At 40.8% G+C, this 26,710-nt stretch overlaps 1 protein-coding gene across 4 annotated transcripts in view; it reads left to right on the forward strand.

Annotated features, from left to right (window-relative positions):
- The window catches only part of magi3b (membrane associated guanylate kinase, WW and PDZ domain containing 3b), a 168,656-nt gene that overhangs the window by 94,641 nt on the left and 47,305 nt on the right, over window positions 1-26,710 (forward strand). For all 4 annotated transcript variants that reach the window (XM_086040002.1, XM_086040003.1, XM_086040004.1 and 1 more), the window contains exons 2-3: window positions 6,519-6,635; window positions 16,776-16,895. In XM_086040002.1, coding sequence (XP_085896128.1) covers window positions 6,519-6,635; window positions 16,776-16,895 — 237 coding nt within the window. The remainder of the gene's footprint in view (window positions 1-6,518; window positions 6,636-16,775; window positions 16,896-26,710) is intronic.

A 26,710-nucleotide genomic window follows, 5' to 3' on the forward strand; every position in this document is an offset into this window, starting at 1 on the left:
AAGTGAAGAGAATCCATCTGACGGCGCTGCGTGAGGTGTGAGATTATAAACGAGGTTTATGGCGCTATTCACCCAACCACCCCGCCGGCCGGCGCCCCTCCCCGGCCTGAGCCGAGGGTCACTGCAGTGCGGTTGTCACTCATAAAGCGGCCCGGGGCAGTTTTTGTACCCAAAGATGGCCAGTGTCGGCCGCGGGGGGAGGACCACGATGGAGGAGGTGTGGGCAATGGGAGCGGGATGCCAGGGGCTGAGCGGAGTGCCCGGCAAGCAGGATGTCACTGAGTCATGCAGTCAGCAGTGGTTGGTTGTTGGCCAAGCATCTACCTGCACGGTATTCAGGGCAAAGTAGAGCATCAGGGGAAGGGATTTAAAAGCCAACTGTGTAAGAGTTTTATTGGAAGCTTTAGATGCATGCAATGTTGATGTTGGGCTCATTTTGTGTTGTTTTTTAATCAAAATATACACGGGACTTTTTCACTTTTTTTTTTTTTTTTGCTTTGCTTTGTGAGAAAACATGGTTTAGCAGGATTTTTTTTCTTGTAATATTTTCCTTCAATGTAGCCCCATTGTTCGTACTTTACAGACCTGAAGCCAGAAGGTAATTGTAACCAGTCAGAAGCCTGAAGAAAGTATATAGAAAGAAGAAGAAGAAAGTAATAACAACAACAGTTTTGAAGGAAGTGGACTGATTTGTATGCATACGTAATATCAGAGGCATTTTACAAAAATTTGCCTGTCCGTTTATTGTCTTACGTCTGCAGCCTGGGTATCCTTCTGCCGTCCGCCTTTCTGCCTTTTCGTCAAGCCGAATCATATACTAATTGCCTATAGGTCGGTCCAACTGTCATTTTGAACAGTCTCTCATTAGCGTTTCTGTCGACCAACTTTGGCCTCCACTGACTCCCCGCTGAGTGAACAGAGTGAAATTTGATCCGAAAGACTCACCGTGGCATGGAAGCCTCACTGCGGCCGGACTAAATTGGTCTCCTTTTAGGACCCAGAAGTTGTCAAAAAGCCTCAGCCGTAGTATATAGTCTATGACGATTACATAGACGGAAAAAATGCGCTTCCGACCAAGCTTAGTCCGTCTGCTTTTCTAAATTTACCGACTCTTGTTTATCACCTACAAAATGGGCGTCAGTCAAAGGCAGATAGACGAACCGGGGTCTGATAGGCAGAATGCCTGGCTCTGCTTAATATTACTTTTGGAGTATAAAGAATAGAATTTAAGTAAAAAAAATACATATATGTATGCATATATATATATATATATATATATATATATATATATATATATATATATATATATATATATATACTGCATGTGTGTGTATATATATACTGCATGTGTGTGTATATATATACTGCATGTGTGTGTATATATATACTGCATGTGTGTGTATATATATACTGCATGTGTGTGTATATATATACTGTATGTGTGTATATATATATATACTGTATGTGCGTATATGTATGTATATATATATATATATATATATATATATATATATATATATATATGTATGTGTATGTGTATGTGTTTGTTCTTTTGCCTTTGACTGTGTTACAATAGAGACATGCCTAGGTGTGCACTTAGGCTTCTTTGTGTACTCATGCAAATTGGGCAGGATCCCTTCTCATGGTGTGCCTCTTTCCCAATGAGCCAGTGTCCTGCAAGCTGCTGCAGGCCCTCATGACAAATTCCCTTTACACTGCGGACGCTTAATTGACAGGCAGATGACTCAGATAATGAACACCCGGTGGACGTCCCGCATGCTGCAGGGGAGAATTCCTCAGACTTGTGACGGAATGGACACCATGCCTCATGGATCACTTTCTAAACTACATTAATTTTAAAAATAATTAGTGGAAAATCACACATAGCTCTGGGTGCCACAGGGTCAACAGCAAGAAAATGTGGCATGTGATTCTGTCCTGGCTACTCAGTAAAATATGACTATATCAGTTACATGTTCCAATACTTATATACAACCACGCTTGTGCTATTCTTTTGATGCCATTTATGGAATCATATATGCATAATTAAAAACATCTGGCTCAGTATTAAGGAATAGAAAATACAATGTTTTTTCCGTCAGATATATGTAGACCCAAGCTCTCTTATGTAATGGCTCCCTCTTGGTTAAACCGCGTGTGCTGGCTTCCAGCCTCGGCCTCAGAGACGTAGGCTACAAATGGCTTCAGCTTCTGACGGCCACAGCACAGTCCATTGAGGCACTGTCAGTGGAAAAATGAGGCCTGGTACAATAGCGGCGTTATCTGCAGGGGGAAAGACGACCGAGTCCACTTGTGTGATGTGACAGCCTCACTAACGGTCCCTGACAGGGCACTGTGAACACAACAACAACACACTACACTTGAAACACATTCAACACACTGCTGTGGTGCTGTTTGTGTGAGTATTGCTGTTTTATTTTTTTGTCGAGCGGCATGCAAGTGCCACTCTCTTTGATGACTAACGGCTGGCGGCTCGTCATCGCTGAGGCGCCCATGTGTCGACCATGTGTCGACAACTGAAAATGATACTCAATGTTGGGATTGCTACTTATTGATCATTTTAACAGCTCTTTCCCTTTAAGTCCCTTTTCCCTTTAAATCAGCCTTAAATGGTAAAGTTACTCAGAAAAATAAACACTACCAAAAAAATCTCACAATAAAAAGTGCTGAGAAACATTTTTGATCCCCCAGTTATACACAAATGCAAATTGAAATTGGACCACTGGTTTTACATTTTAATATTCGTCCAACAGATGGTGCTATGTTTTCCCATTCAAAGCATGAGGCAAAACTTCACAAATATGGTGCCTTGCCATTGAAATGCTCTGTGTGTTTTTCCAAGAGGTGGACGTATCAGTCCGTCAATCATCTTTCCGTCACTATTTCAGTTCGTTGTCGAATGCCACGCACACAGCATGGTGAAAAACAATATGGGACAATGTCATTGCAATCTGTGGGGCCGAAAGGTGTACAACACTGGTTGTTTTTGTTTTTTAACTCAAGTCTGCTTGTGCTGCGCCTGCGTGTGACATAGTAAGTAACGTCTTGACGCTGATTGGGTGTCACCAACGACCACAGATGCCCTGGCCAGCCTGAAATAATGACTGAAGGATGACTGACAGACTGATGTGCCCACCTCTGGTTTTGACATTGATGTTGACTGTTTTTGTAAAAAGAAAGTGTTTGTGTGTACTGTATTTCATGTGCAATTTTGCGAGTCTTTTGTCTTTCTGCGACATAAACTCATTCAGCGCCAGCACTGTGAACTAGGGCTACCACGATTAGTCGACTAGTCACGACAACAATCAAAGATCAAAATTGTCCACAAATAATGCAATAGTTGACGAATTGTCTATTTTTGCACGCATTTAATTATTTTTATTCTGTTTTTCTCTCAAAACTTCCACATCTCCCGCTGGCTGTAAACCTTGGCTATAATGCACATACGCAGTAATAGCAATCTGGGGCATCTGTGATGTGTATTGTGGATAATGCAGGATCATAGTTAACCATTTGGAGTGCAGGAGAATCAGCGTCCGAAGTTTGGTGTTATACAAGCAGTTAATGTTTGCAACACTTGTTTTTAACTTCTTCCCCTCATAACTTTTTCTGGCAGTTCCATCATGTTTCATCATGCTCAGATCAAATTCACAGCCTCATGTATATACTGGAGAAAAATACCCAAAGTTGCAATGGACTTTATTCAGTCAGATGCAAAAGCTTCAATCGAGACTGTCGAAAGACCTTTACACCTCGTACTGACTTAACTGACGTGTCCATTGAGGATGTTAAGACTGATGTGGTTTTCCTGACACAGGTTTGACCCCGCCACTCATGGGACAGTAGTAGTTCAAGCCTCCAAACACTCTGGGAGAGATCAAAGTGCTTAGCTTCACATCAAGTCCATACAAACATTTTTTTCCCTTGTCAGGGTACATTCGGAAATGGTGCTCTAAGAGGAGGAAATTCGACCATTTTGAAGCGGACTTTGTAGAAGTCCCACGATGAAAGCGTTGAGTTCAAATAGCTTTGTTTCCCACATCAACTCCCACGTGTGCGAGCTGAATCAGAACAAAGAGGAACATTTCTGGGTCAGCTTTACGATGAAGTTGCCAGATTGGGCCTCAGTTCTTTTTTTTGCCTTTGTTGGCTTGACCAGTTATGATGACGGCCCTCCACAGGGAGTCGGTCAGTGCTCTCTTGTACCTCATGGGAGGTCGTCAGCTTCTGAAGCCCGTGGACGCGAGGGCTATTTCAATGACGTCTGAAATTTGGGTCTGTAGCTTCTTCAGAGTGCAAAATAATAGGATTGCTGTCACGAATAATGGACTTTTTTCGGACGTCTGTCGTAAGATGAGGAGCGGCAAAGAGGATTTGAGGGCTGAGAAAGCTCACAGAACTATTCCCGGAGTTCATCATTATTCCATATGCCCTCCATTGTTGTGTTTTCATCAGCACGTACACTACATCTACAGTAGCAAGATCTCATCTTAAGTCCTGCTGAGATGCATTCACGTCATCGCGGAGTCGTCCTGCTGAGCTACGTTTGGTCTGAAAGGGGGGTTGGGAAAGAATGGTGTTGAGACATCCCTATCAAGTGCACTTCAAAGGCGACTGTCTCCCTCCTGTCAAGAGATGCCGAAACAGGCCAAGCAGACTCCTTCTGTTTTGCAAACTCCTTATGACAATATTTCTGAGAGATTTGCTTTCTTCAAGACGAGTCAGAAGCCTACGCCTGCCGCCGCCTCGCAAATCTTTGCAGTAACTTGCCTTGTTTTGGCAAGAGAGGTTAGAGGTTATGGTGAGGTTTTAGGTGTTAGGATTGGGGTAAGGGTTAGAGATTTGAGATTAAGGTTAGAGATTAGGGTCCCAAAGTGTCCCACCCAATTTTTTGCTTTGTTTAATAACATTACAGAGATTACAGTCCAACAGTATTTCTATAGACGTAAATGGTTTTATACATACTACATTTGGAACAAAAAAAATTGACAGTGATTTGTATCATGGTGAAAGAAAATCACTTACTGTAATATTTCTGACACTGGTGGGACATCCTGTATTCCGCTCATATTGTGTTACTGTTCAGACTTGTTTTACTACGTCTACACAAACTAAATTTGTGGTATATATCAGCAACGGCTTTGCGCAGAACCACCACTCATAGGATAAGAATGCAACAGCATTGTTCCTTAACTTACATTGTTCTTAATCATTTAATGTTTTGTATTTATTGTAAGTGTGACTGTTGGTGCCTGTGTATTAATTTTTGTATAATACCCTGACTTCAGGCAGTAGGCAGGGTACACCCTGAGTAGGTTGCCAGCCAATCGCAGGGCACGCAGAGACAAACAACATCCGCACTCACAATCACACCTAAGGTCAATTTAGAGTGTCCAATCAATTTACCAAACCATTTTTGGAATGTGGGAGGAAAACGGAGTACCCGGAGAAAACCCACGCAGGCACGGGGAGAACATACAAACTCCACACAGGAAGGCCGGAGCCGGGATCGAACCCACGGCCTCAGAACTGTGAGGCGGACATGCTAACCAGTCGACCATCGTGCCGCCCAGTTAATGATAATGAATATTTGAATTATTTTCTTTGCTGGTCTTGCCCCTCCTCCTCCTCAGGCCATCATGCTGATTAGAGATTTAAGACAGCTGGTTGGGCGTTGCGAGGTCTTTCTTTGTTGTGTTGAAGGAGTGAGGAGTGAGGCAGTTGGTCAACCACTAAACAACACTGGAGCACTAAAGTTTAGATGATCAATGCCTAATTTATTTGCTTTTTCTAGTTTGAAGCCAACCACAGAGATATTTTCTCAATAGAAAACCCTTTGATGAACGAGAAGGTATCCCCGCGAGTGCTTACTATTTAGTGAGTCGTTAACATCCTCCCGAAAGCTACTCTGGCGTTTTCTTTTGACCTTTTTTGAACGCAAGAGTAGCCATAACAGTGATTTTGAAATCATCATGGTATACTTTAACTATTCTGTGACATTTTGTACCTACTCGCCATTTCCTCTCAGTGAGCAAATGAAAAGGTAGAACGGCGAGGAAAGAACACGTGGCCACGAGTAAACGTCATGTCATGACGTTTGACTTGATCCAATCGAAAACGCCATCATGATTGACCAAGGAACATTTTTATTTATTTATTTATTTTTTTTGTGTCCATGTCATCAGTAAAACAGACAATTTCACATGACCTACATACATTTTGGTTGTATTCATTTTCTCTTGAATGAAATTGTCTCTGTTCGGTAGAAGGCACATCATTTTAAAAGACCTGCATTGAATTTTCATTTAGGAGAGCCATGCAGAAAGGCAAGCCAATGATATGATATCACCGAGTCAATAGTGTGATCTTTAATACTGTTGATGCTTTGATGGGACGACAAGGCTTGGATTGATTTCTGTTTTGGCCATGAACTATTTTCCAAGGGAGAGCTGCCGTGTTGTATTGACCGGTCATGTGATCATCTCACTTCTCTGCAGGCAAAGTATTGAACACGGACCTGCGCCACTACCTCAGTCTGCAGTTTCAGAAGGGCTCACTGGACCACAAGCTCCAGCAGATCATACGGGACAACCTCTACCTGCGCACCATCCCGTGTAAGTACGACCGATGCGTAATTTCCGAGCACATCACAAAAGTCCTTCTCATCAGACCTCTCGGGGCTTGATACACTGCAGGTCCAGGTGTCCAAATGCCAATGTAATGCCTACATCCGATTTTTTTTGGGGGACTGTCTATTTCCAAGTGACACATATCTAACATGACTGTGGTTAAACTGAAAGAACACAACCAAACCAAACTACATGTTTGTAACTCCACGTCGACACCGGGCAGTGACAACACTGAAGCAAACATTAATGCAAAAATGCTTAAATAATAAAATATTAAATGATGAATACTGTAGCATTCAGTTCACCTAAAACAGGCATGAGGGCTCCAGTCCTTGAGGGCCGCTGTCCTGCCAATTTATTCTCGCCACTCCAATACACCTGATTCAAATGATCAGCTCATCAGCAAGCTTTGAGTAAGCCAATAACGACTTTGAATATATAAAATATATGTATTTTTTAAAAAGGCCCTCGATGACCAGGTTTGGACATCCTGGTCTAAGATGACTCTTGCCCCCTATTAATTTAAATGAGGATCCCTTCCATATTTCCCCTTTGGCTGCATACTTTGTTTATCAATGTTCTTATGCCTACACATCCATACATGTTTGAGCCTTCAGAACCAGAATCCAATTCTGGGCCAGAAGACACTGACAAACCTGAGAATCAACGTTCCTCTCAGTCTGCTGTAGAATGGTAATTCGACTGAAAATGACATCACAGTTGCTCAGGGCTCAGATAACGACCAATCATAGCTCAGCTTCAGAAAATAGGCAAGCTGTGCTATCAATAAACATAGCAAACATCGTTTGTCACTTTATCAGATAGCTTTCTCAAATTCTTAAACAGTTGGGAAGGGGTAACTCATGCCAGACATCGAAGTAGGCATGTCACACCCCCAAAAAATAAAAAAAGAACTGGTTCTAAGTTATACTGTACTTCAGTGCCACAGAATTATTTTTACTTTCAGCAGTTATCTTCAAACATATAATGCCAAACATTAAATAATTTGTGGTATTTTATCCATTTAAATGCCATTAAATGCCAATACCGTTTTTATTAGTTTATTTATTGATAATTTTTTTGTTACCAAAAAAATACAAAACGTCAATTATTTTTCCATAAGGTACAAGTATTTTGTAGTGGGATGATGTTGCTTCAGTGGTGATTACAGTCGTGACTTGTGAATACGTCAAAGTAATTCTTGTCTGCTGCAATTGTCACCCACAAATGTCTATTTCAGATTTTCATGGATGGTGTCCAAGCAAAAATCTAAATTTTGAATGATACACTACAAAAGACGACGTTGAGGGTCCAATCAGTGTCACGCTGCTACTCAGAATCTACTGGTCTAAAATGTCCCTAAAATGTGAAAATTCATATCTCTTGTAGATTTGTTAATGTGAATGATTAAAAAATTGGCAAAGACTGTTTATAAAATGAGGTTTCAAAATTGTGAAAAATCAAGCCATTGTCAAGGCGTGTCCGCTGAATCCCTGAAACCACGCCCCGCTGAAAAATGGATGCTGCTTTGTCTAGCAACTTTCTTATGTTTACTCATCCCTACATGTTTTAGCTGCAAAAGTATATCCGCTCTTTGCCTCCGGCAGCTGGATTATATCACACCAGGTCATCACCGGGCTTTTCCCCTCCGCAATGAAAGGAGCTAGCCACCAGCTAGCTCGCAAGCTAAAAGGGTTCTGGCGCTTCTCTCGCAGAGCAGACGGGTGGCCGTCTTGTTCATGGCGTCACCTCCTCGCTAGAGAATTTAAATAACACAAGCTTTCCTGTCAATTGTGGCATCCAGGGAAGATGTATTTTCAGATTAGAGTCATAGATATCTGCATGCTGTTGTGATAGAAATTGGTTTAGTAATAACAGAGATGGGAAGTAACAAAGTACAAATACTTAGTTACTGTACTTGAGTAGTTTTTGTCAATACTTTGTAATTCAGGGATATTTTTTTTTAGAATACTTTTTACTTTTATCCATTACATTTTAACACTAGTATGTGTACTTTTCACTCTATACATTTTCAAAACAGGGTCGTTACTTTTGTTGAACGTGATGATGAAAAAATAAATTAGACCAATGTTTGTGGCTTTGACAATCATATGAAGGGTTACTCCTGGTCCCGGACATCCCAGCTCCTGGCTCTCAAACTATGATTTCACCCAAGAAGACACTATGCTACCCGCTACAGAAGATAATTTCATTGGAAGGTGAAAAGAAGTAAAATGATTGGCGACGTGGAGTGTGTCAACGTTGAAACTGTCAACAATATGGGCTCGACTCAGAACGAGCCAGCGCCAGCAAGTCAGTAACTGGCTGACGCCCACCCATGGCCTAACCTGCCTGGAACAATTCTGGCGAATCGTTGTGTCCTGTGTAAACCTAAAGTCCACGAGCTTGCCGCCAACAAGAATTCCCCGTCCAATCTGGGAAAACATATCGAGGTAAAGCTAAATGATTACCTTTTCGTTAGCGTGGCCCTCTGAGATGATACGCCAAAGATGTACAACTAATGGTATTTGAATTTGGCTTTGCAAAGTGTGCAAATGACCTTAGATTTATCCAACAAGTGTCAAGCCAGTAAAACAGTATAACTACTTATAGTCTGTGTTTGTCCATCTTTGCGCCAGTGACCCCAAGTTTGGCTGCACATGTGACCACGTGAGCTTTTCGACTGCCTCTGGAAGTAAATAAAACTGCATTCAATTAGTTATTTTTCAAACACTTTAAATAATTTCAATAAATCTCCAAAGTTAACACTTTAACTTTGACAGCCCTAGTTAGGAAGGAATCGCCGAATGACCTAAACATGGTCTTTAAACCTTTATGAGTTGTTTCATTGTGGCAAGAATTGTATTGATTTTCGGATCCAATTCAACACGGCTGAGGTACCAGGTCAAAAACAATCCCATTTCTTATTACCTTTCTTATGATCTCCCCCCCCCTCTCTGTCTCTCTCTCTCTCGCTCTCTTTTTTCATTATGATAAAAAACTCGAAATCATATTGATTGTGAATGATATCCAATAAACAATAGCTGAGTTAGTGGGAAAAAACAGTCATCACTCTTCCAATCACAATCTTCTGGTCTTTAAACCTTCATAAATTGATCCTTTATGACAAAGCAAGAACAACATTGATTTTGAATGATGTCCAACAAATGATGGTCAAAACAATGCATATTTCTTGGTTCAGCAGATCCATTTGATCTTAAATTGATTGCTTGCATCAAGCCAAGAGCCTCATTGGTTTTCAATGATTTCCAACACAACATGGCTCACTTCCTCAGTGTAATTAATCTGTATTACTTCACCCTACCAGTCACAGCCTCGCCAGTTTACTCTCAAACGTCCATGCACTGATTGTCTGCGTGGAAGCAATATTGATGTTGAATTGCACAAAGCTACTGTTGTATTCAAAGGTTGGATCGAGGACATCATTTTTCTCAACGCGTATGGCGCTATTCTCTAGCGGTATCATTCCTTCTTTTTGCTTTTGTTGTATTTCAGAGCAAGAACCCTTTGGATTCTAGTCCAGAGTGTAGTCACTGCACTTTCTTCCTGATGAGTCTCTTGTCCTTGGATATGTGTGCATGCATGTGCGTGTTTTAAGCTGCGTAACGCACAACATTCTAAAAAGTGATGAACCCTTTATACCATTGTTCCTTACACTTTTGTCTAACATACGCACACACACACGCACACACAAGCATCATTCAAGCACTCGCACTCTCAAGCGGAATGTTTAAACTCTTTGTCACCATAGTAACGTCGGCAAGGGCATCTCGGCAACCTCTGTGATATTTATTTACTTTGTGGATCAAGGCAGTGCTCCACGTCGTACGCTTTCCACAGAGGAACCCTGCGCTTTTCCTCATTTGGCTCTGCGGGGACGCAGATGGCCATTCTTCTTCTTTTTCACTCCTTCTTCTACTCCTCCTTCTTCTTCTATTCCTTCTTCATCTTCTCCTTCTTGTCCTCCTCCTTCTACTTCTTATTGTATATACTGAATTTCGAGCCAGCTACACTTCGAAATATGACTGAATACCAGAGCTTGGCACTCCGCCTAGCCGACGATGACGGACGCCCATTTTGTAGGCGATAACCGATAGACGGGAAACTTAAAAAAAAAAAAATGGATTAAGCATAGGCGGAAGTGCATTTTTTCCATCTATGTAATCGTCTATAGTCTATGGCTTTGGTGAGGCTTCCGTTTCCCGTTGGCCATGGTGAGGCCTTTTGACAGCTTCTGGGTCCTAAAAGGAGATAGATTTCATCCAGCCGCGGTGAGGCTTCCATACCTCGGTGAGTCTTTTGTTTCAAATTTCTCTCAGCGTGGGGTGTGTCGTCACGGTGGAGACTCAAGTTCGTCGATGGAAACGTGAACGGAAGCCCATTTAAAATGATAGACAGACCGACCTATAGGGGATTTGGTCCAGCTTGACAAAAAGGTGGATAGACGGACGGCGGAAGGGTACCAAAGCTGCAGACAGATGGCAATAAACGGACTTTACTCGAATTTGAGTAAAATGCCCACCTCTGCTGAATACAACAAATGGTGGTCTCAGCCTGATGTGTGTTTGACTTACAGAGGTTAAAAGGTTCATTTGTAACACTTGGGACATTGTAGTAATCAGCAGATGCTATTTCAAAGCAAGTACACTCTTGATTTTGAAGTACAGGGCTGTACAAATATGCACTTTAAATACTCCTTGTTTTTTTTCTCTCCAAGTGGTTTATGGTATTGCAGAAGAGAGACTGAGAAACCATTGAAATATATAAACTATGCCTAAAATTTGGGAATAATGGTCATTCAGGCGAAATTTCAGGATAAACACTAAAATGCACTATAACATTTACATATGAGCTTTAATTTGACTTTCTGTATGTTTGAATGCACATATCCAATTGTTCAATGCTTCAGTATTTTTCCCACAACTTGCTGTTCTCTCACAAGGAACTGTATGGCAAAATTCACAACAGGTGTTTGATCCATGAATGGACTAATTAATGTTAATGGTTCAAATAGAATCCGTATTGAAACAGTCCTCGTCATCATCCTGTTCACATTTTGATGACGTTCACAGGATGCTCTCAGATGAAAGTGGCCACTGAGCTTAGTGTCTCAGAGTGTCATCAGCAGGGTGCAACAGACATAAAAAGAGACTGAATGAGTCACAAAGCCATACACTAGAAGGGTGTCACGGGTGCTATTCGTTAGCCTGTCTATGGCACGTTTCATTTTCTGTTAGCATTAATCTAAAAAGACTTTTTTAAGGCAAAATAAATACATGACATGTAATTGTATTTGTTTTAACTTTAGTTGGACAGTGAACTTAAACTGGGAGTGGCAATAAACAGCGGGAAGCCTCTTTTCCTGAAGAATCGTTTTCTATCTGGCAAACTGTCGAGCTGAGTTGAGTTCACTGCCACCATACAAGACTCAGCTCTCAAATCTCTTTCAAAAAAATCTGCAGCTCTTCAAAATGCAACCGCATCAAAGGGTTTCATTCTATTCCTAATTGTGGGACATCCACTGAAAAACCAAATAAAGCTCCAATCGTTCCCTGGTACACGTTTAAATTCCGAGGATCTGCTGTGTTGCAAAATCTTTCATTTGAAAGCAGTTGAACAGGCACTTTCTGAGCCAAGGTGCAGCAAATGATCCATTTCTCTCCCCAATCTCACCTGCACGCACGCACACACACACACATCATCCTCAAGTGTCACGGGGAACACACTTTCCATTCTCCTTTTCATGTTCGGCGGTGGCGCTTGTTGAGGCTTTATGGCCCGTAGGCTCCATTCATCACGGGGCCCCCAGCGAGTCGGACTCTAATTCCCAGCTTGAATGATTGCCGTAATGAGCGGGAGAAGCGGGAAGTGGCTTCCGTCACCCGCTCGTCTGCCCGCACTCATGTTCTCATCCTTCACCTTCCCCTCTGTTTCAATTACCTTTGGGCCGCCTTGTTTTACGGCCATCATTTCTTTTTGGCAGCCATTTACAGCTTGTGGCGCAGCTTCTGATTTTAAAAAGTGCATTGACGCTAAAAAGAAATAGTGCATGAATATGAAATTGTAAGATTAAATTGACAAATAACGGTCACTCCTTCAGCCTGTTCAAACAGTAATAGGCGTAATGTATTATCAACACTGATAAAACACTTCATGATAATGAAATCATAGTCATCAAGACTGCAGAAATGGCCCTTGTGTTTACACATCCAGTAAAACAAACTCATATCTCAAGGCACCAGTGTATATCTAAAATTATTGTAAGCCACGACAATATGTGCAGTTTGCGCATTAACACTGTATACAATATGTAGGGGTGCAACTAATGTTACCTCCAAGTTGCACACTTGAGCAATTGCACACTTCTCTCACCCTCTCAATACACACGATTACGCTGGCCCACACTTTACATTTCTATATTCATTCCTTCATTTCCACCCCCGTTTAATCTACAAACAGGACACCACACCACTCAGCTTCAGAAAACAGGTCAGCCATGATTGGTCAATATCGAGCCCTGAGCAGTTGTGATGTCATTTTCAATCGACAGAAGTGACAAAATGGCCGCCCCCAGGGATGGCTAAAAACGAGTGGATTAACTTTTATTGCACAAACGCAATATTCATCAGAATGCCTTGTTTCAACTAGTGGGCTTGCATAGAACATATTCTTGAAAACTATATTTTTGGGTTGACTTCTCTTTAAGTGCTTCACTTACGAGTTTGTGTTACGCGGCCAATCGGGCACCTGAGGGGCGGACTTGACATTTCTCCCGCGAGCTATCTAAACAAAAGCCAGCCGTATACACTTGACGATACAGGACATTAATCTTTAGATAAACAAATTGAGAGAACTAATGTGAATTGCAACACATGTTGAACATGGACACTTTCAACGCATTTGGCAGCCCCGGGTCCCTCCCGGGCTACCCCTGAGTTAGCGTGGCTTTGCAATCAATCGGGCGAGACAGCTCACTTATGTATTTGTCACCATGACTTGCTGTCGTCTGCCGGGGAGTGATTCCCGCTGTTGTGTAATTTGAAGCATACATTGACACACTTTTTCACCACGGACCAGATGCTCAAGGCGAAACAAGGGACTCTCTCGGGAAGTCCAAACATTGACGTAGTTTATGAGCCCAATGAGGCTCTTTTGCACGTTTCAGAGGTCAGGTGACTACAAATGTTTGTGTTTTATTAGATGATATGTTTTCCATTATTTATGAGTGGACAATGTGGGACCATATTTATACGGATTGTATTGAAACTCAATTAAGTTTCAATACAACTGTGACAAGCTAGATCTGATTTTAGTCGTGCCGCAAATCTCTATTCAATTCTATGTTCTATTTTGATGTAAAGGTTGTTTGAATTTTTCTGTAACATTTTTTTTGTAGAATTGTGCTGTGGTATAAAACTTCACATTTCAGTGTGGCCTTTCATTGTGGCCAACCTAAGGCACATCTGTGTAACATTCATGCTCTCTAATCAGCAGAGATGGCCATTTAGCAAAATTTTGTAGGTCAGTCATTCGTCATCCGTTCAGCAAAACAAATCCACATTTCTTTTAATTTTATGCAATATGGATGCCAGGCCACTACTTAGGTGGCACTGTCTTTATAAGGAAACCAACTTGCTTGTCGTCTTGCATCTTAGCCGGAAGCATCATTTGAATCATTTTTATTTTTATTTTTATCAAACAATGAATTGATTGAGAATTGTGTCGAGTGTGAGGAATTGTTTGTTGTTGATGAATGATGACTCCACAAAGAACTCCTCTGCCGTGAACATTCAGAGTGAAATTATTCCATTGCATCCATGCATTTTTTATTGTATATGCTGGACTGGTCGTCAAGGCACATAAGGACAAACTACAACTCACATTCATATTCACAATTCGTCTGTTCACCATCTTGCCATCATTTTGATGAACAAGGAACTATCAAGCCTGATTTCTCCAAGTGACAATCCTCTATTTATAAATAAGTATCAAATGGGTCATTTTGAGCAGTTCATTTTCAGACAACCCTTTTATTCGTTCCTGTTGTCAAACCAAAACTTTTATGCCCCCATAAGCTCAGTCGCCTGAGAAAACAATGCGAGTTAAGAAAGAAAATTACAGAGAAAGTGAAGTGGAGAGCAAAGGTCTATAAGTGTGTGTGTGTGTGTGTGTGTGTGTGTGTGTGCGTGTGGTAAGCCTTACTTGGGCACATTCCATCTCATTTAAACGAGATGCGGAGCTCCGAAGAGGACAAAAGCAGGAGGGCTTTTTTCGTCCGCCCCAAGAGCTCAGTGGCACGCTCCCTCGACGCCCTGCTGAGATCAGACACAGGCTCAACGAGCTTCATCTCGCACACAAACACACACTCGCATACGCGCGTACTCGCACTATAAATCATACATGTGCACAGCGATGCCTGGGCTGCGTTAAAGAACACGTGACATAAAGTCCTTAATCTGTGACCTTCTGTAACTTCCTCAAACTCCTCCATCTTTTCCCCACGTAGCCCTGCTGAATTTATATTGAGTATGACTCTTAAAGTTACACTTTGTGTGTTAGAGCCCTATTTTCATAGACAGCTGCGCATGCGCTTAGCGTAAAAACGGCACATCTTCATTTTCGTGCCAGGTCAAGGCCGTATAGCGCCATTCTACCTTCGGTACTCAAAGCGCTTCACACTGCGCTTTACACTCATTCACCTACCGATGGCGCGGCATCAGGAGCAACTCCGGGTTCAGTATCTTGCTCACGGATAATTTGACATGGTCACAATGGCTGGGGATCAAACCCACAACCTGGGAGACGTCCACTCTACCACAGAGAGATAGATAGGGGCTACACCTGTTCTGCTCTCATTCGGCTGCAGCATCCAACTGGAACGAGGCCTCATTATGTCGCCGCCCACTGGAAAGTGATGCCCCGGCGTGGCGGGATAATGGTTGCGGGAGACAGTTGGCAGGTACGCGGCAACGGCGGCACAAGTAATTGGGCTACAGGGGGACATTTTTGAGAGCAAAGCCGTGAGTCAGACCCGTTGCTAATGAGAAGCAGCTAAGGCTGGCATTCTCGCACGACAAGAGAAAGTGTCAAGCGCTTCAGCTAACACAAAAAGCGCGTTACCAAGGAGCTCTGCAAAGAAGGCTCCTCTGATGTTTGTCTCGCTATCAAACGAGCCATTTAATCATCTGCCGGAGCGCCGAAAAGCTGTCACAGTCCAATTAGAGTGGGGACATAAGAGTAGAAAATCGAAACAAAACGAAAAATGGGACTGGCGCTATGAAGTTATTTAATATGACAATGGGTCACCGCAATCGGCTTGACTTGCCCGCTAATTGCTTCGTATGTTAAAAATATCAGGGAAGCCACTCAGCAAAGAACATATGATTAAAACAACGGTGAGCAACGTGTATCAGTCACAGTGTAAAAACAAGAAATCAGTTGAATCTTTTCGGTACTCTATTTCAACGCTATTTCCAATTCATCACACGTTCAGCAGTTGCTCTATAGCAGCCGTGCAATGTTAACGTACCCGAGCTTAAATGCACTATGGTACCTTAACTAACGAGAAGGCTGTTGAGTTTAACGGCTGTCTTATACAGCTGATGTCAAAGGTCAGTTTGTTTGAGAGATCATTTTTAGACACAGTACCTTTCATTTCGGACGGAACCAAGGTCATATCTTTGTATATATCAGAAATGAAGATTGGTAATTAGCGTAATAGATTTCTTGCGGGGTCGCATTGTATGTTTTTCTCCTGTGTGATATTCCAACATACTCTGATTGTCCCATTCGAATGCCAGATAGCATAAATCCAGTGTGATGAATGTGTCAACCTGAGTTGCCGTGAGTCAACGAGCGCACGTTCTTCTGTGCTTCCTCTCATCCTTCAATTGACCTTGAAGAGAGCGAGTGAATGAATGGTCCTCCGTAAAGCTTCATTTATGTGATGGAGATTTGAATTGAAGTTGGCACCGACGATTGGTTCACTCTAAAAATGCAGCATTTCAATTTTGTTGACCTCGTGCTGCCTCTTTGGAGCTTGTTGCTGGGCAGTCTTCCGGTTTGAGTGATTGAAAGTGTTTTATTTGGTTTTGCTTTGCACAGGCACCACCAGGCTCCCTCGGGAGGGAGAGGTGCCCGGCGTGGACTACAACTTCATCAGCCTGGGAGACTTCCGAATCCTGGAGGAGAGCGGCCTTCTTCTGGAGAGCGGCACCTATGATGGTAAGTGGAATTATACGTATTGATCGCAAATGAGCGCAGTTGAAGCCTGGTAGGAACTGACGAGTCAACATTATAATGTGTGCATACACACACACACACACACACACACACATGAATTTGTCCCGAACCATCTCGGTACGGACTTCACGGTTCGGTGCACACAGTTATACGACAAATACGTCTGAGAGGGGGAGTCTGAGACCAAGCGACCGCCACATTTGTTGTTTTAAGAAGAAATAGATCAAAACAAATGGAGAAGAAAAATAGTGAGTGCGGGAGAAAGCATGAAGCTAGAGGAGCCGTCTGCACGATACAAATCAGCCGTTTGTATCGTGTATTGTGTATATAGTATAATCAGCCCGGAACATTTCGGCCTCTATACGGCAGCGATGAAGTGCGAGGCTGCTAGCGGTGGAGCGAACAAGAACTGTGTCGGCGTTGTTCGACCTCCGTGCGGTATGTTGCAGGTAACACTTTAAACATGCTAACATCACCCCAATACAGTTAGCGGGGGTAGAAAAAAGATACCCGCTCAACACCAACAACTTATTCCCGCTACTTTTAAGCAGCCTGGAGAAGTGAACGCAAACAGATCCAACGATATTCGTAATTACTGATTTTTTATATATATATACACACATATATATATATATATATATATATATATATATACACACGTGTATATATGTATATATATATATATATATATATACACATATATACATATGTATATATATATATATACACATATATACACATATATACATATGTATATATATATATATACACATATATACACATGTGTATATATATATATATATATATATATATATATACATATATACACGTGTGTATATATATATATATATATATATATATATATATATATATATATATATATATATATATATACATATATACACATGTGTATATATATATATATATATATATATATATATATGTATATATATATATATATGTATACATATATATATACATATGTATATATACATATGTATATATATATATATGTATACATATATATATACATATGTATATATACATATGTATATATATATATATATATATATACATATGTATATATACATATGTATATATATATATATATATATATATATATACATATGTATATATATATATATATACACATGTGTATATATGTATATATATATATATATATATATATATATAGGGATATCAGGGATATCAGGGATGTCGCAAACAAATCTTTTTTTGAATCGATTAGTCTATTGATTATTCCATCAATTGCTTGTAGAATCGCCCCCTGTCCCCATTGCACGTTTCAGGTTGTTGATGCTGCGGTTGTTGTGCTCATTGTTATTTCTTTACCGTTTCCTCTCTATCCACCCTCTCTTTTCCTCACAGTTTCTCCTTCTCAAACCAACTTGCCTAAGGCAGATAAGTTTTGTTTCAGTTTTATAACCCTTAGAGGGAAATTTTCCTTCCCTCAGTTGCCAAGTGCTAGCTCATGTGGGATTATGTTGATTTCTTTGCATACATAAGGTATGAGGAGTGTGGTTATAGGACTGCACAATGTGTCAAATTTGTTGAGATCTGAGGTCTGTTGTGAATTGGTGGAATAATAAACTAAATGACTTGACTTAACATGCACTTAATGGCTCATATTGTATGTGGTGTAAATTGGCATCTCTGAATTTGTCTTGTTGACAAGTCTTGCTGGTGTGTCTTTCATGGTAGGCAGCGCGCCTTCACGCTGTGTGTGTTGGGAATGTGCTGAGCAGCTGTGGCGCTGCATGTTGACCTTATGTAAACCAGTCAACCTGCTGATCCCAGCAGCTGGCTGTGCTGTCGCACACCAGGAGGCTCGGAGACACTCCAGTCCTGCTTTATTCATAGAATAGACACGTCCCTCCACAACTCAGAATTTCCACAATAGGACATCAACATCAAGGCTTATGAAGCAGACCAGGGATCCATTTCACAAAGCAGGTTTAATGAAAACTCAGAGTCTGCTAACCCTGAAATGAGGGAAACTCTGACTTTTCCCTTTCAAGAAGGGAGGTAACTCATGCCAGAGAAAGAGGGGTAGGTCCATCTGATTTCAGAGAGAGAGGTAACGTGAGCTCCCGGTCAGTTACTGCAGTAACAGACTCTCTGAAACTAACCTTGTCGGTAGCAGGTTTGTCTCAATGAACCTCCTTCCTCTTTCTGAGCCCCACACTCCTTTTCGTGTCCTCATTGCTTTAGTTCGCCCAGGTGAGTTTTGTCACAGCATAATTCTGCCATCTGTCATAAACAAGAATCTGAGTCAGTATAAGTCCATTTGGCACAGTATCACTGAAAAACGTTTTCAATTGAATCTAAGATACATTTTTTAAGTAGACTATACTGTACATCTACTAAATAGATGTATCTGCATCCATATGATTTTATTTTGTGGAACCACTTGACAAAATAAAAGTGAATGACTTCAACATACCATTTTTTCAGTGTAAGTAAATGGCGCTTTTCTACCTTGGGTACTCAAAGCGCTTCAGGTTGTACCTCATTTACCTACTGATGACGCAGCATCAGGAGCAACTGGGGGTTCAGTATCTTGCTCAAGCATACTTCGGCACGGTCACAATGGCTGGGGATCAAACCCACAACCTCTGGGTTGGGAGACGCCCACTCTACCACTGATCCATGCTGCACGAATGAGTGGAGACAAACGTGACATGCCCTTATGATAACGATCCCTCCACAAAGAATTAAATAATTGTCTGGAGATCAGACTTCGCAGTGATGTTTTAGCATTTCTAGAAAATCATCTTTTTGAGCGGTTCCGTTTCACGTGACAGTCCATCATCTACATACATTGAAATAAGTGTCTGTTGAATATTTACTCAATTATATTTCATCAAGTGGTTGCACAAAAATTATTTTAACGATATAATTGAGTAAATTCAACCATCACTTTTTTCAGTGTACCTCGAGAGATTATCAACTCAAACTTCAGGATTAGACTCAGAGTTTGATGAACCTGCTTTGTGAAATAGACCCCAGCAGAGGCGTGTGTTTGTGCATGAGGAATCAGTAGGGCAGTCCTGCACTTGGTGCTGTGGAGGCGGCAAAAATGTTGTACTTTTATTTATTTTGCAGAGGAATATTTATATCTACGTGACGAAAAGTCATAATATTAATAATATAATATTATCCGAGCATAATATTAGTATATGGAATTGCATTTTACTAGAATAACGTTGTAATATCATGCACATGAGAAAACAACTTTACTATTACAATAGACAGAAAACACAGAATCAATGAAAAAAATATGAGAATCAATAAAACATCTGGTTGGACTTGATTTTAAAAAAAACAACAAAAAAACACGCACACAAATTGGCTACATTTTTCTGTGAATAACAAGGAATAGTTTCCTTGTAATAAAAATAAATAATAAAAAATATTTATTTTTAGAAATAAAATATGAATTTGTAAATGCCAAATCTCAAATTTGCAGGTGTACACTATTAAAAATCTTAATCAAAATTGTATGAAAATATATATTTTGTGTAAAATGTTATGAAAACAATTCTTGATTTCAAGAAAAAAAATGTACAAATTAAGGTGTGATTAAAAAAAAAGTAAAGTCATGATTATTATTATGATCATGATTATGATTATTTGTATTATTATTATTATTATTTGTATTATTATTATTATCAGGAAAAACTCAAAAGTTACAAAAAGTTACAAAGCGTAAAACATTGGGCTGTCTCTTGTATAGCGCTTTTCTACCTTTGGTATTCAAAGCGCTTCACATGTGAAAAAACAAATTATGAAGACTGAAACCTCAAAATTATACAGAAATAAAGTTGAAGTATTACTTAAAAAAATGCAAAATTTTTACTAAAAAGAGCTATATTAATATAAAAAAACCACACGGGTTAAAGCAGCCAAAAAAACATTTGTCAAACCTTACTCAGGCTAACCATCAAAATCCACATGACTACTTATTTAAAACTATTGCTTCTGTGTTTAAACCCCCTCAAATTTTTCAAGAATAAAGTCATAATATTATCAGAATCACTACAAGTCAGATCATAAGAAAATACTGCAGTGTGCAATGAAATCTATGTACTGTAACACCAAACATACTTTTTTATCTAAAAAAATCCACTAAGACTTTGTGTTTTCATGTAAAAAGCAAATAACTCACAAAATGTCGGTGTTTTAATCCAAATCTCCCTGTCCTTTCTCTTGCGGATGGAAAGTAGGGCTTCCACTATTGAATATTTTGATATTTGGATATCCTATTGAAAATTCAAATAATCGTGTTTTTGGATAAGAATAAGATTTTGTTCTCCTTTCTTCTTTTTTTTTGCTTTGTTAAAGCTACAGAAGACAACCACCCCCCATACACACACATTTCCACTTCATAAAGAACAGCCAACTGTTTTTTTTTATTTTTTACTTAATCAAATATCCATCCATCCATTATCTGTACCGCTTCTCCTCACAAGGGTCGCGGGGCGTGCTGGAGCCTATCCCAGCTGTCTTTGGGCAGTAGGCGGGGGACACCCTGAACTGGTTGCCAGCCAATCGCAGGGCACACAGAGACAAACATCCGCACTCACAATCACACCTAGGGGCAATTTTAGAGTATCCAATCAACTTACCATGCATGTTTTTGGAATGTGGGAGGAAACCGGAGTGCCCGGAGAAAACCCACGCAGGCACGGGGAGAACATGCAAACTCCACACAGGGAGGCCGGAGCCGGGATCGAACCCACGACCTCTGAACTGTGAGGCGGACGTGCTAACCAGTCGACCACCGTGCCGCCTCTTAATCAAATATTTTACTTAAATTTAAACTGCATGTGCATAGCATCATACTATTTTCCTTTCTAGAAACATCAGCGAGAGTTCAGATAAATCTCTCCATTTAGGTCCATGAGACGATTTTGTCGGTTTAATCATACTTGAGTAAGCTTAATTTATTAAAAACTGATCAGTAGGAATGGCATCTGTGTCAATTAGGCTGTCAGAATCAAAGTGTGCAGTCATTTGGGTCTATTAACTTGAGTGCTGCTAGCGGCAACAGGCACCATACAATGCATTGTCAGCGTAATCAAGTGTTTTTTTTAGCAGCCTTAATTAGCGGTAGAACATTATTTCTGGACAACGTTGTGTGGTCGTCGGTAGCAAAAGTTTGTGATGGCAATATATGCTCCAAACAGAGTTTGGAAGGCAAGTCAAGTCAACCGTTAGGCCGCGACACGCTGCCGAGAACAATTTCAAAATAAAAGTCTACCTAGACATTGATGTCCATATATTATCTGGTAAGGTTTATTTTGAAGTTGGCCTTCTTACCGCGTTGGCGGCATGTTACTGTCATGTACAGTATATCATGAGCAATTGTTGCTGCGGTTAGCTTGACTTCTTCTTCCTGACATTGTACAATGTAAATAAGCAGGTAAGCAGAAAAAATGCCTCAAGCATTTTTGTTTAACTGAGGTACTCGAATTTCTCCAAGGCCCCTTTCTGCCCTAATGGGAAGTGGAAACAACAGTAGATGTGACAAGAATATGCCAATAATTTCCTTTTTGGGGAATTTTGGGCAAAACAAATGCTGCCAAGCAACAAGCAGCCACACAAAGGCATGACATGACCAGGAAAAGGAATCCAAGTAATTTTGTTGACCACATAAGCTTTGTTGTCTGTTTGCTTTGACGACGCCTCAGACAATCAGAAAGTATGGTTCTTAGTTTTTCATACTAAATGCCCATCAGATTGGATGTAAGAGATTACCTCACCTGCAACGAACACTCTTCTTGCATTTTGAGGCCTCATCCTCGGAGCGTGGGATTTCGCATACATTGCGCAATGATTACAGCAATAACATGATAATCTGCCTGCTCGCATCGAGCGAAGCCTATTCTCTCTGGTCGCAAATCTACATAGTAGGCAAAATAAAGACAAGTTGGTTTTTTTTTTTTAGTTTTTTTATGACAATTCGCGAGCATCCTGAATGGACCGACTGCGTACGGCGCTCTCTGCCTTCTTCCCATTAAGCGGCGGCATCTGAGCACCGCTTTTCCCCATATGATGGAGAATTAAAAAGATAAAGCCAAATCCTCCTCCAGCCAGAAAAGCGCCTTAAGGCTGAGAGAAGCTCTGTGTGCTAGTGTGTGTGTGCGTGTGTGCATATGCGTGCGTGTGTGTGTGTGTGTGTGTGCGTGTGTCCACGGGCAAGGTGCGCTGTTGAATTTGAGCTTGTTGCATCAGCTTCTTCCATCGGTCTATGATCTCTGTGATAAAACGCCGGTCATCTTCTCCCAGGAGGTGTCAAGTGACCTCCCAGCCCAAAAGTTTGACCAACAAAGAAAGTGGAATAGCGAGGGAGAGTTGGAAGAAGCATGCCACGCAACAAACACATTTTCAAAACACACTGCTTTTTTTTTGTATTGCAACCACATGTCTGAAGTTTGCAACAAAACAGAATGCAAACTGCTTAGATATTCAGCAAGTTAATGATGAAGTATGCTCATGCCCACGTGTCAAAATGAGTGAAGTTCCAGCAAGTGCAAACACACTTCCGGGTCACACAACTCGCGGCAGACAACAATATCCAAAGTTCATTACACGCCCAAATCGCCCATTATCAGTTTTTTTTTTTTTTTTAAATGTTAATCTTTAAGGTCATGTAGCGAGGGTTAGTGTTGTCATCCCCCCTGAAGGATGTAAAGCTAACTTGAAGAACACTGAACTAATTTGCTAGATTAAAAAAAAAAAAAAAAAAAAAACATCAGCACTTTACCCTCATCAAATCTCCATCTGTCCAGTCAGTGGTATTTACTGTATCTATCACCTGAATAAAACTGCTGAGGGGCGCTGTTAACAGGCTAGATCGCTAGTTAGCAGCTAGCCGAGTTCAGAGGCTGAGGAAGAAGTTAATTTCTGGATGCTCTTATTTTTCGCTACGCCACACGCCATTAGAAATTAGAAGCCATTAGAAGTGCAGAGTGGGAGGCCACACAGGTCGCCATGACAAGACTAGAAATGCGTGCTTCACTTATAAGTGGGTTACGTACCATACAATAGAGCACTGCATTTTTTAAGGCTACGGCAATGTTTAAAGGTGTTTGTAAGTGCGTGAAATGCTATTGAAGTGTTTTGGGATCATAGTTTGTAATATATTTGGCAAAATTGATGGCACCCCAGCATGCCTCCCGCCTCTGGTTGCAAATAGTTCCACTTTATTATATGGGTTCCATAAGCTTTTAGTTAGGAACTACTGTTTGTTTCATCCACCTGCTTTATTTTATAATTTGTTCACTATTAGCTTTGGTGCATGTACAATGAGTGAATTTTGTCATTTAGTGACCTGCCTCATGTTGCACCTGCTGCAAGATAGTGGTGATCATCTGCTAGTGCGTAATCTGAAGTGAAGCTCTTGAGTAAAGCTAAAGTGCCTCTCTCTCATCCTTGTGTCTCACCATTGCCATGCTAATAATATTCGCAGTTGTAACTTCATCATAAATTATATTAATTATAGGAGGCTGTCAGTTTTCGCAGAAAGTCACTATATGTGGACCTGATTGGCCCCTATTCACCACAAATAGTAGTGGTTAACTGTATCCCTATGTGGATTTGACATATCCTCCCTGAAATAGCATATTCCTCTGTATTCAAAGGATGTACAAAGCAGGGATGGGCAATTAAACAATGGAGGGGTCCATCATTTTTTGTCAGTGCTACTGGGAGGCCACAGGACGTATTGCACTTCCAATCCAGATGGAAAAAAATGACAATTTGAATTTGGACGAAATATGTGTGTCTTTTTTTTTTTTTTAACCAATATACAGAGATGCCCTGTGCATAGGGATGTCTTGCACTAAAAATTCCCATTCAAAAATGGCAGAAAACTGCTTAACAGCCAACTAGCATTACGTGCAAGAACTCAATTTTGTGCACGTTTTCACCAAAATCGATTCGTTCAAAGATGTTAATGTTATCCTTTTACATGTTTGTCGTGCAAGTCATTCAAAATTCTCAAATGTAATAGGTTGACTCACTTGTCTGTGTGAACAGAGTGCTGTATAGGGCAGTAAAGTTTGTCCTCGATCATTATCTTCATTGCAGGTGCGCCATCCGTCAAGACAGCCACTTGTTGAATGAAGCCACCTTACGCGTTTGTAACACTATTAAGCATTGACTATGCAGCATCCATGTTTTTGGAGGACACTAACTTTGTCACGCCTAATGCACTTCAAATGAACTGTCAACCATTCTTATGAAAAAAATGCTGTTTCTGTACTTTACTAAAATTTAAAGCTTTCATCGCTGACAGTGACAGTAAGGCAAGGCAAGGCAAGGCAGCTTTATTTATAGAGCACATTTCATACACAAGGCAACTCAATGTTCTTCACACAGGCAAAGACAACACCTACAAGCATTTACAAACCCAACAGTTAACAACATTTCAAAAGCAAAGCAAAGAAAACAAAAGCAGCCAACAAAACTACTAGAATGCACGTTGACAAAATTTTAGCAGAAACCTTTAAAAACATTTAAAAGTAAAGAAATAAAAGTAGGTGTCTAAAATATATAAAAGAAAAAAAATGATTTAAAATTGTCTAGAGGATCTTAATCAAAGGTATGAGAAATTTAAAAGCATTTACACTAGGAGCTGACTTCACTTCTGTTGGCGATTCATCCGTCAGTGTAATCGTCACTAACCGTGTCTGTCAGTGACGGTCCATCACTGACAGATGCCCGTTTTTCTGACGTTTTTTGGAGGGAACCAACTGACGGACCAACGGACTTCTGTCAGACTTAAATGACGGACTGACTGACAGGCTGACTATTACAATTCAGTTCATGACGGAAAATGACGCCTGAGACTGACGAATGACGGACGGGAACCCCCGGCCACTGACGGATGAGGAATGACGGACCAGCAAAATTGAGTAAAATTCCCACCTCTGTTTGTTAGCAAACTACACTTGGCAGATAAGTTTGTGTTTTTTCGGTGATCATATAATTTGCTCCCTATTTTACCTTCAAGACATTATTTTCTTGACCTAATTTGTCTCTGGCTTCTAAGCAGGTGCTCTCTTCTCTGAAATTGAATTACATTCTTGAGCGATGTCTGCCATCTAGTTGCGAACACTGTTATTACAACTTAAAGCTGCACAGCTACATTAAAGTGGAAGTCAACCCCAAAATTTTCTTTCACATCATTCTGATTAATATTGTGTTTGTGAAGTATGAGTTAAGCAGTAAAATCCACCCGTTTTTGTACATCTCAGGCGGTAAACATTGAGCTACTTGTTGTCAACTGGAAATGACATCACAGTTACTCAGGGCTCAGCTAACAATCAATCATGGCTTAGCTTCAGAAAATAGGTATGCCATTAGTCGTTTCCCGAGGCCTGAGCAACTTTTTTGTCATTTTCAGTCAACAGGGAATGACAAAATGGTAGAGAATGTTGGGACACGTGGCCTATAGTGTTCTTTTCACTAAACATTCTGCGGGTGGGCAGGTGTCAGTGTTCTCAGTATCTCTGCGGAATACTTATCTCCTTTCCGGCCTTTTTTCTTCGCACTAAAAGCCAGTCAGCACAAGCTTGAGCTGCCAGTGTCGAGCTCCCTGCACTCCAAGGCGGAGTGGAAGTAATCGCATTAAGGAACTGCCTCTCCATTTCCACTCTTTCTCTCCTGCTTGGCTTGGAGTGCACTGGAAAAGAGCAAAATAAACAAGGTCAGACGGGTTCTGTCACAGGTCAGCACAGTTACGACTCCACGTCTGGAGAGCCTGCCAA

Source organism: Filicampus tigris, chromosome 9, assembly GCF_054856515.1.
Source record: "Filicampus tigris isolate MCC_2025a chromosome 9, RoL_Ftig_1.0, whole genome shotgun sequence".
NCBI lineage: Eukaryota > Metazoa > Chordata > Actinopteri > Syngnathiformes > Syngnathidae > Filicampus > Filicampus tigris.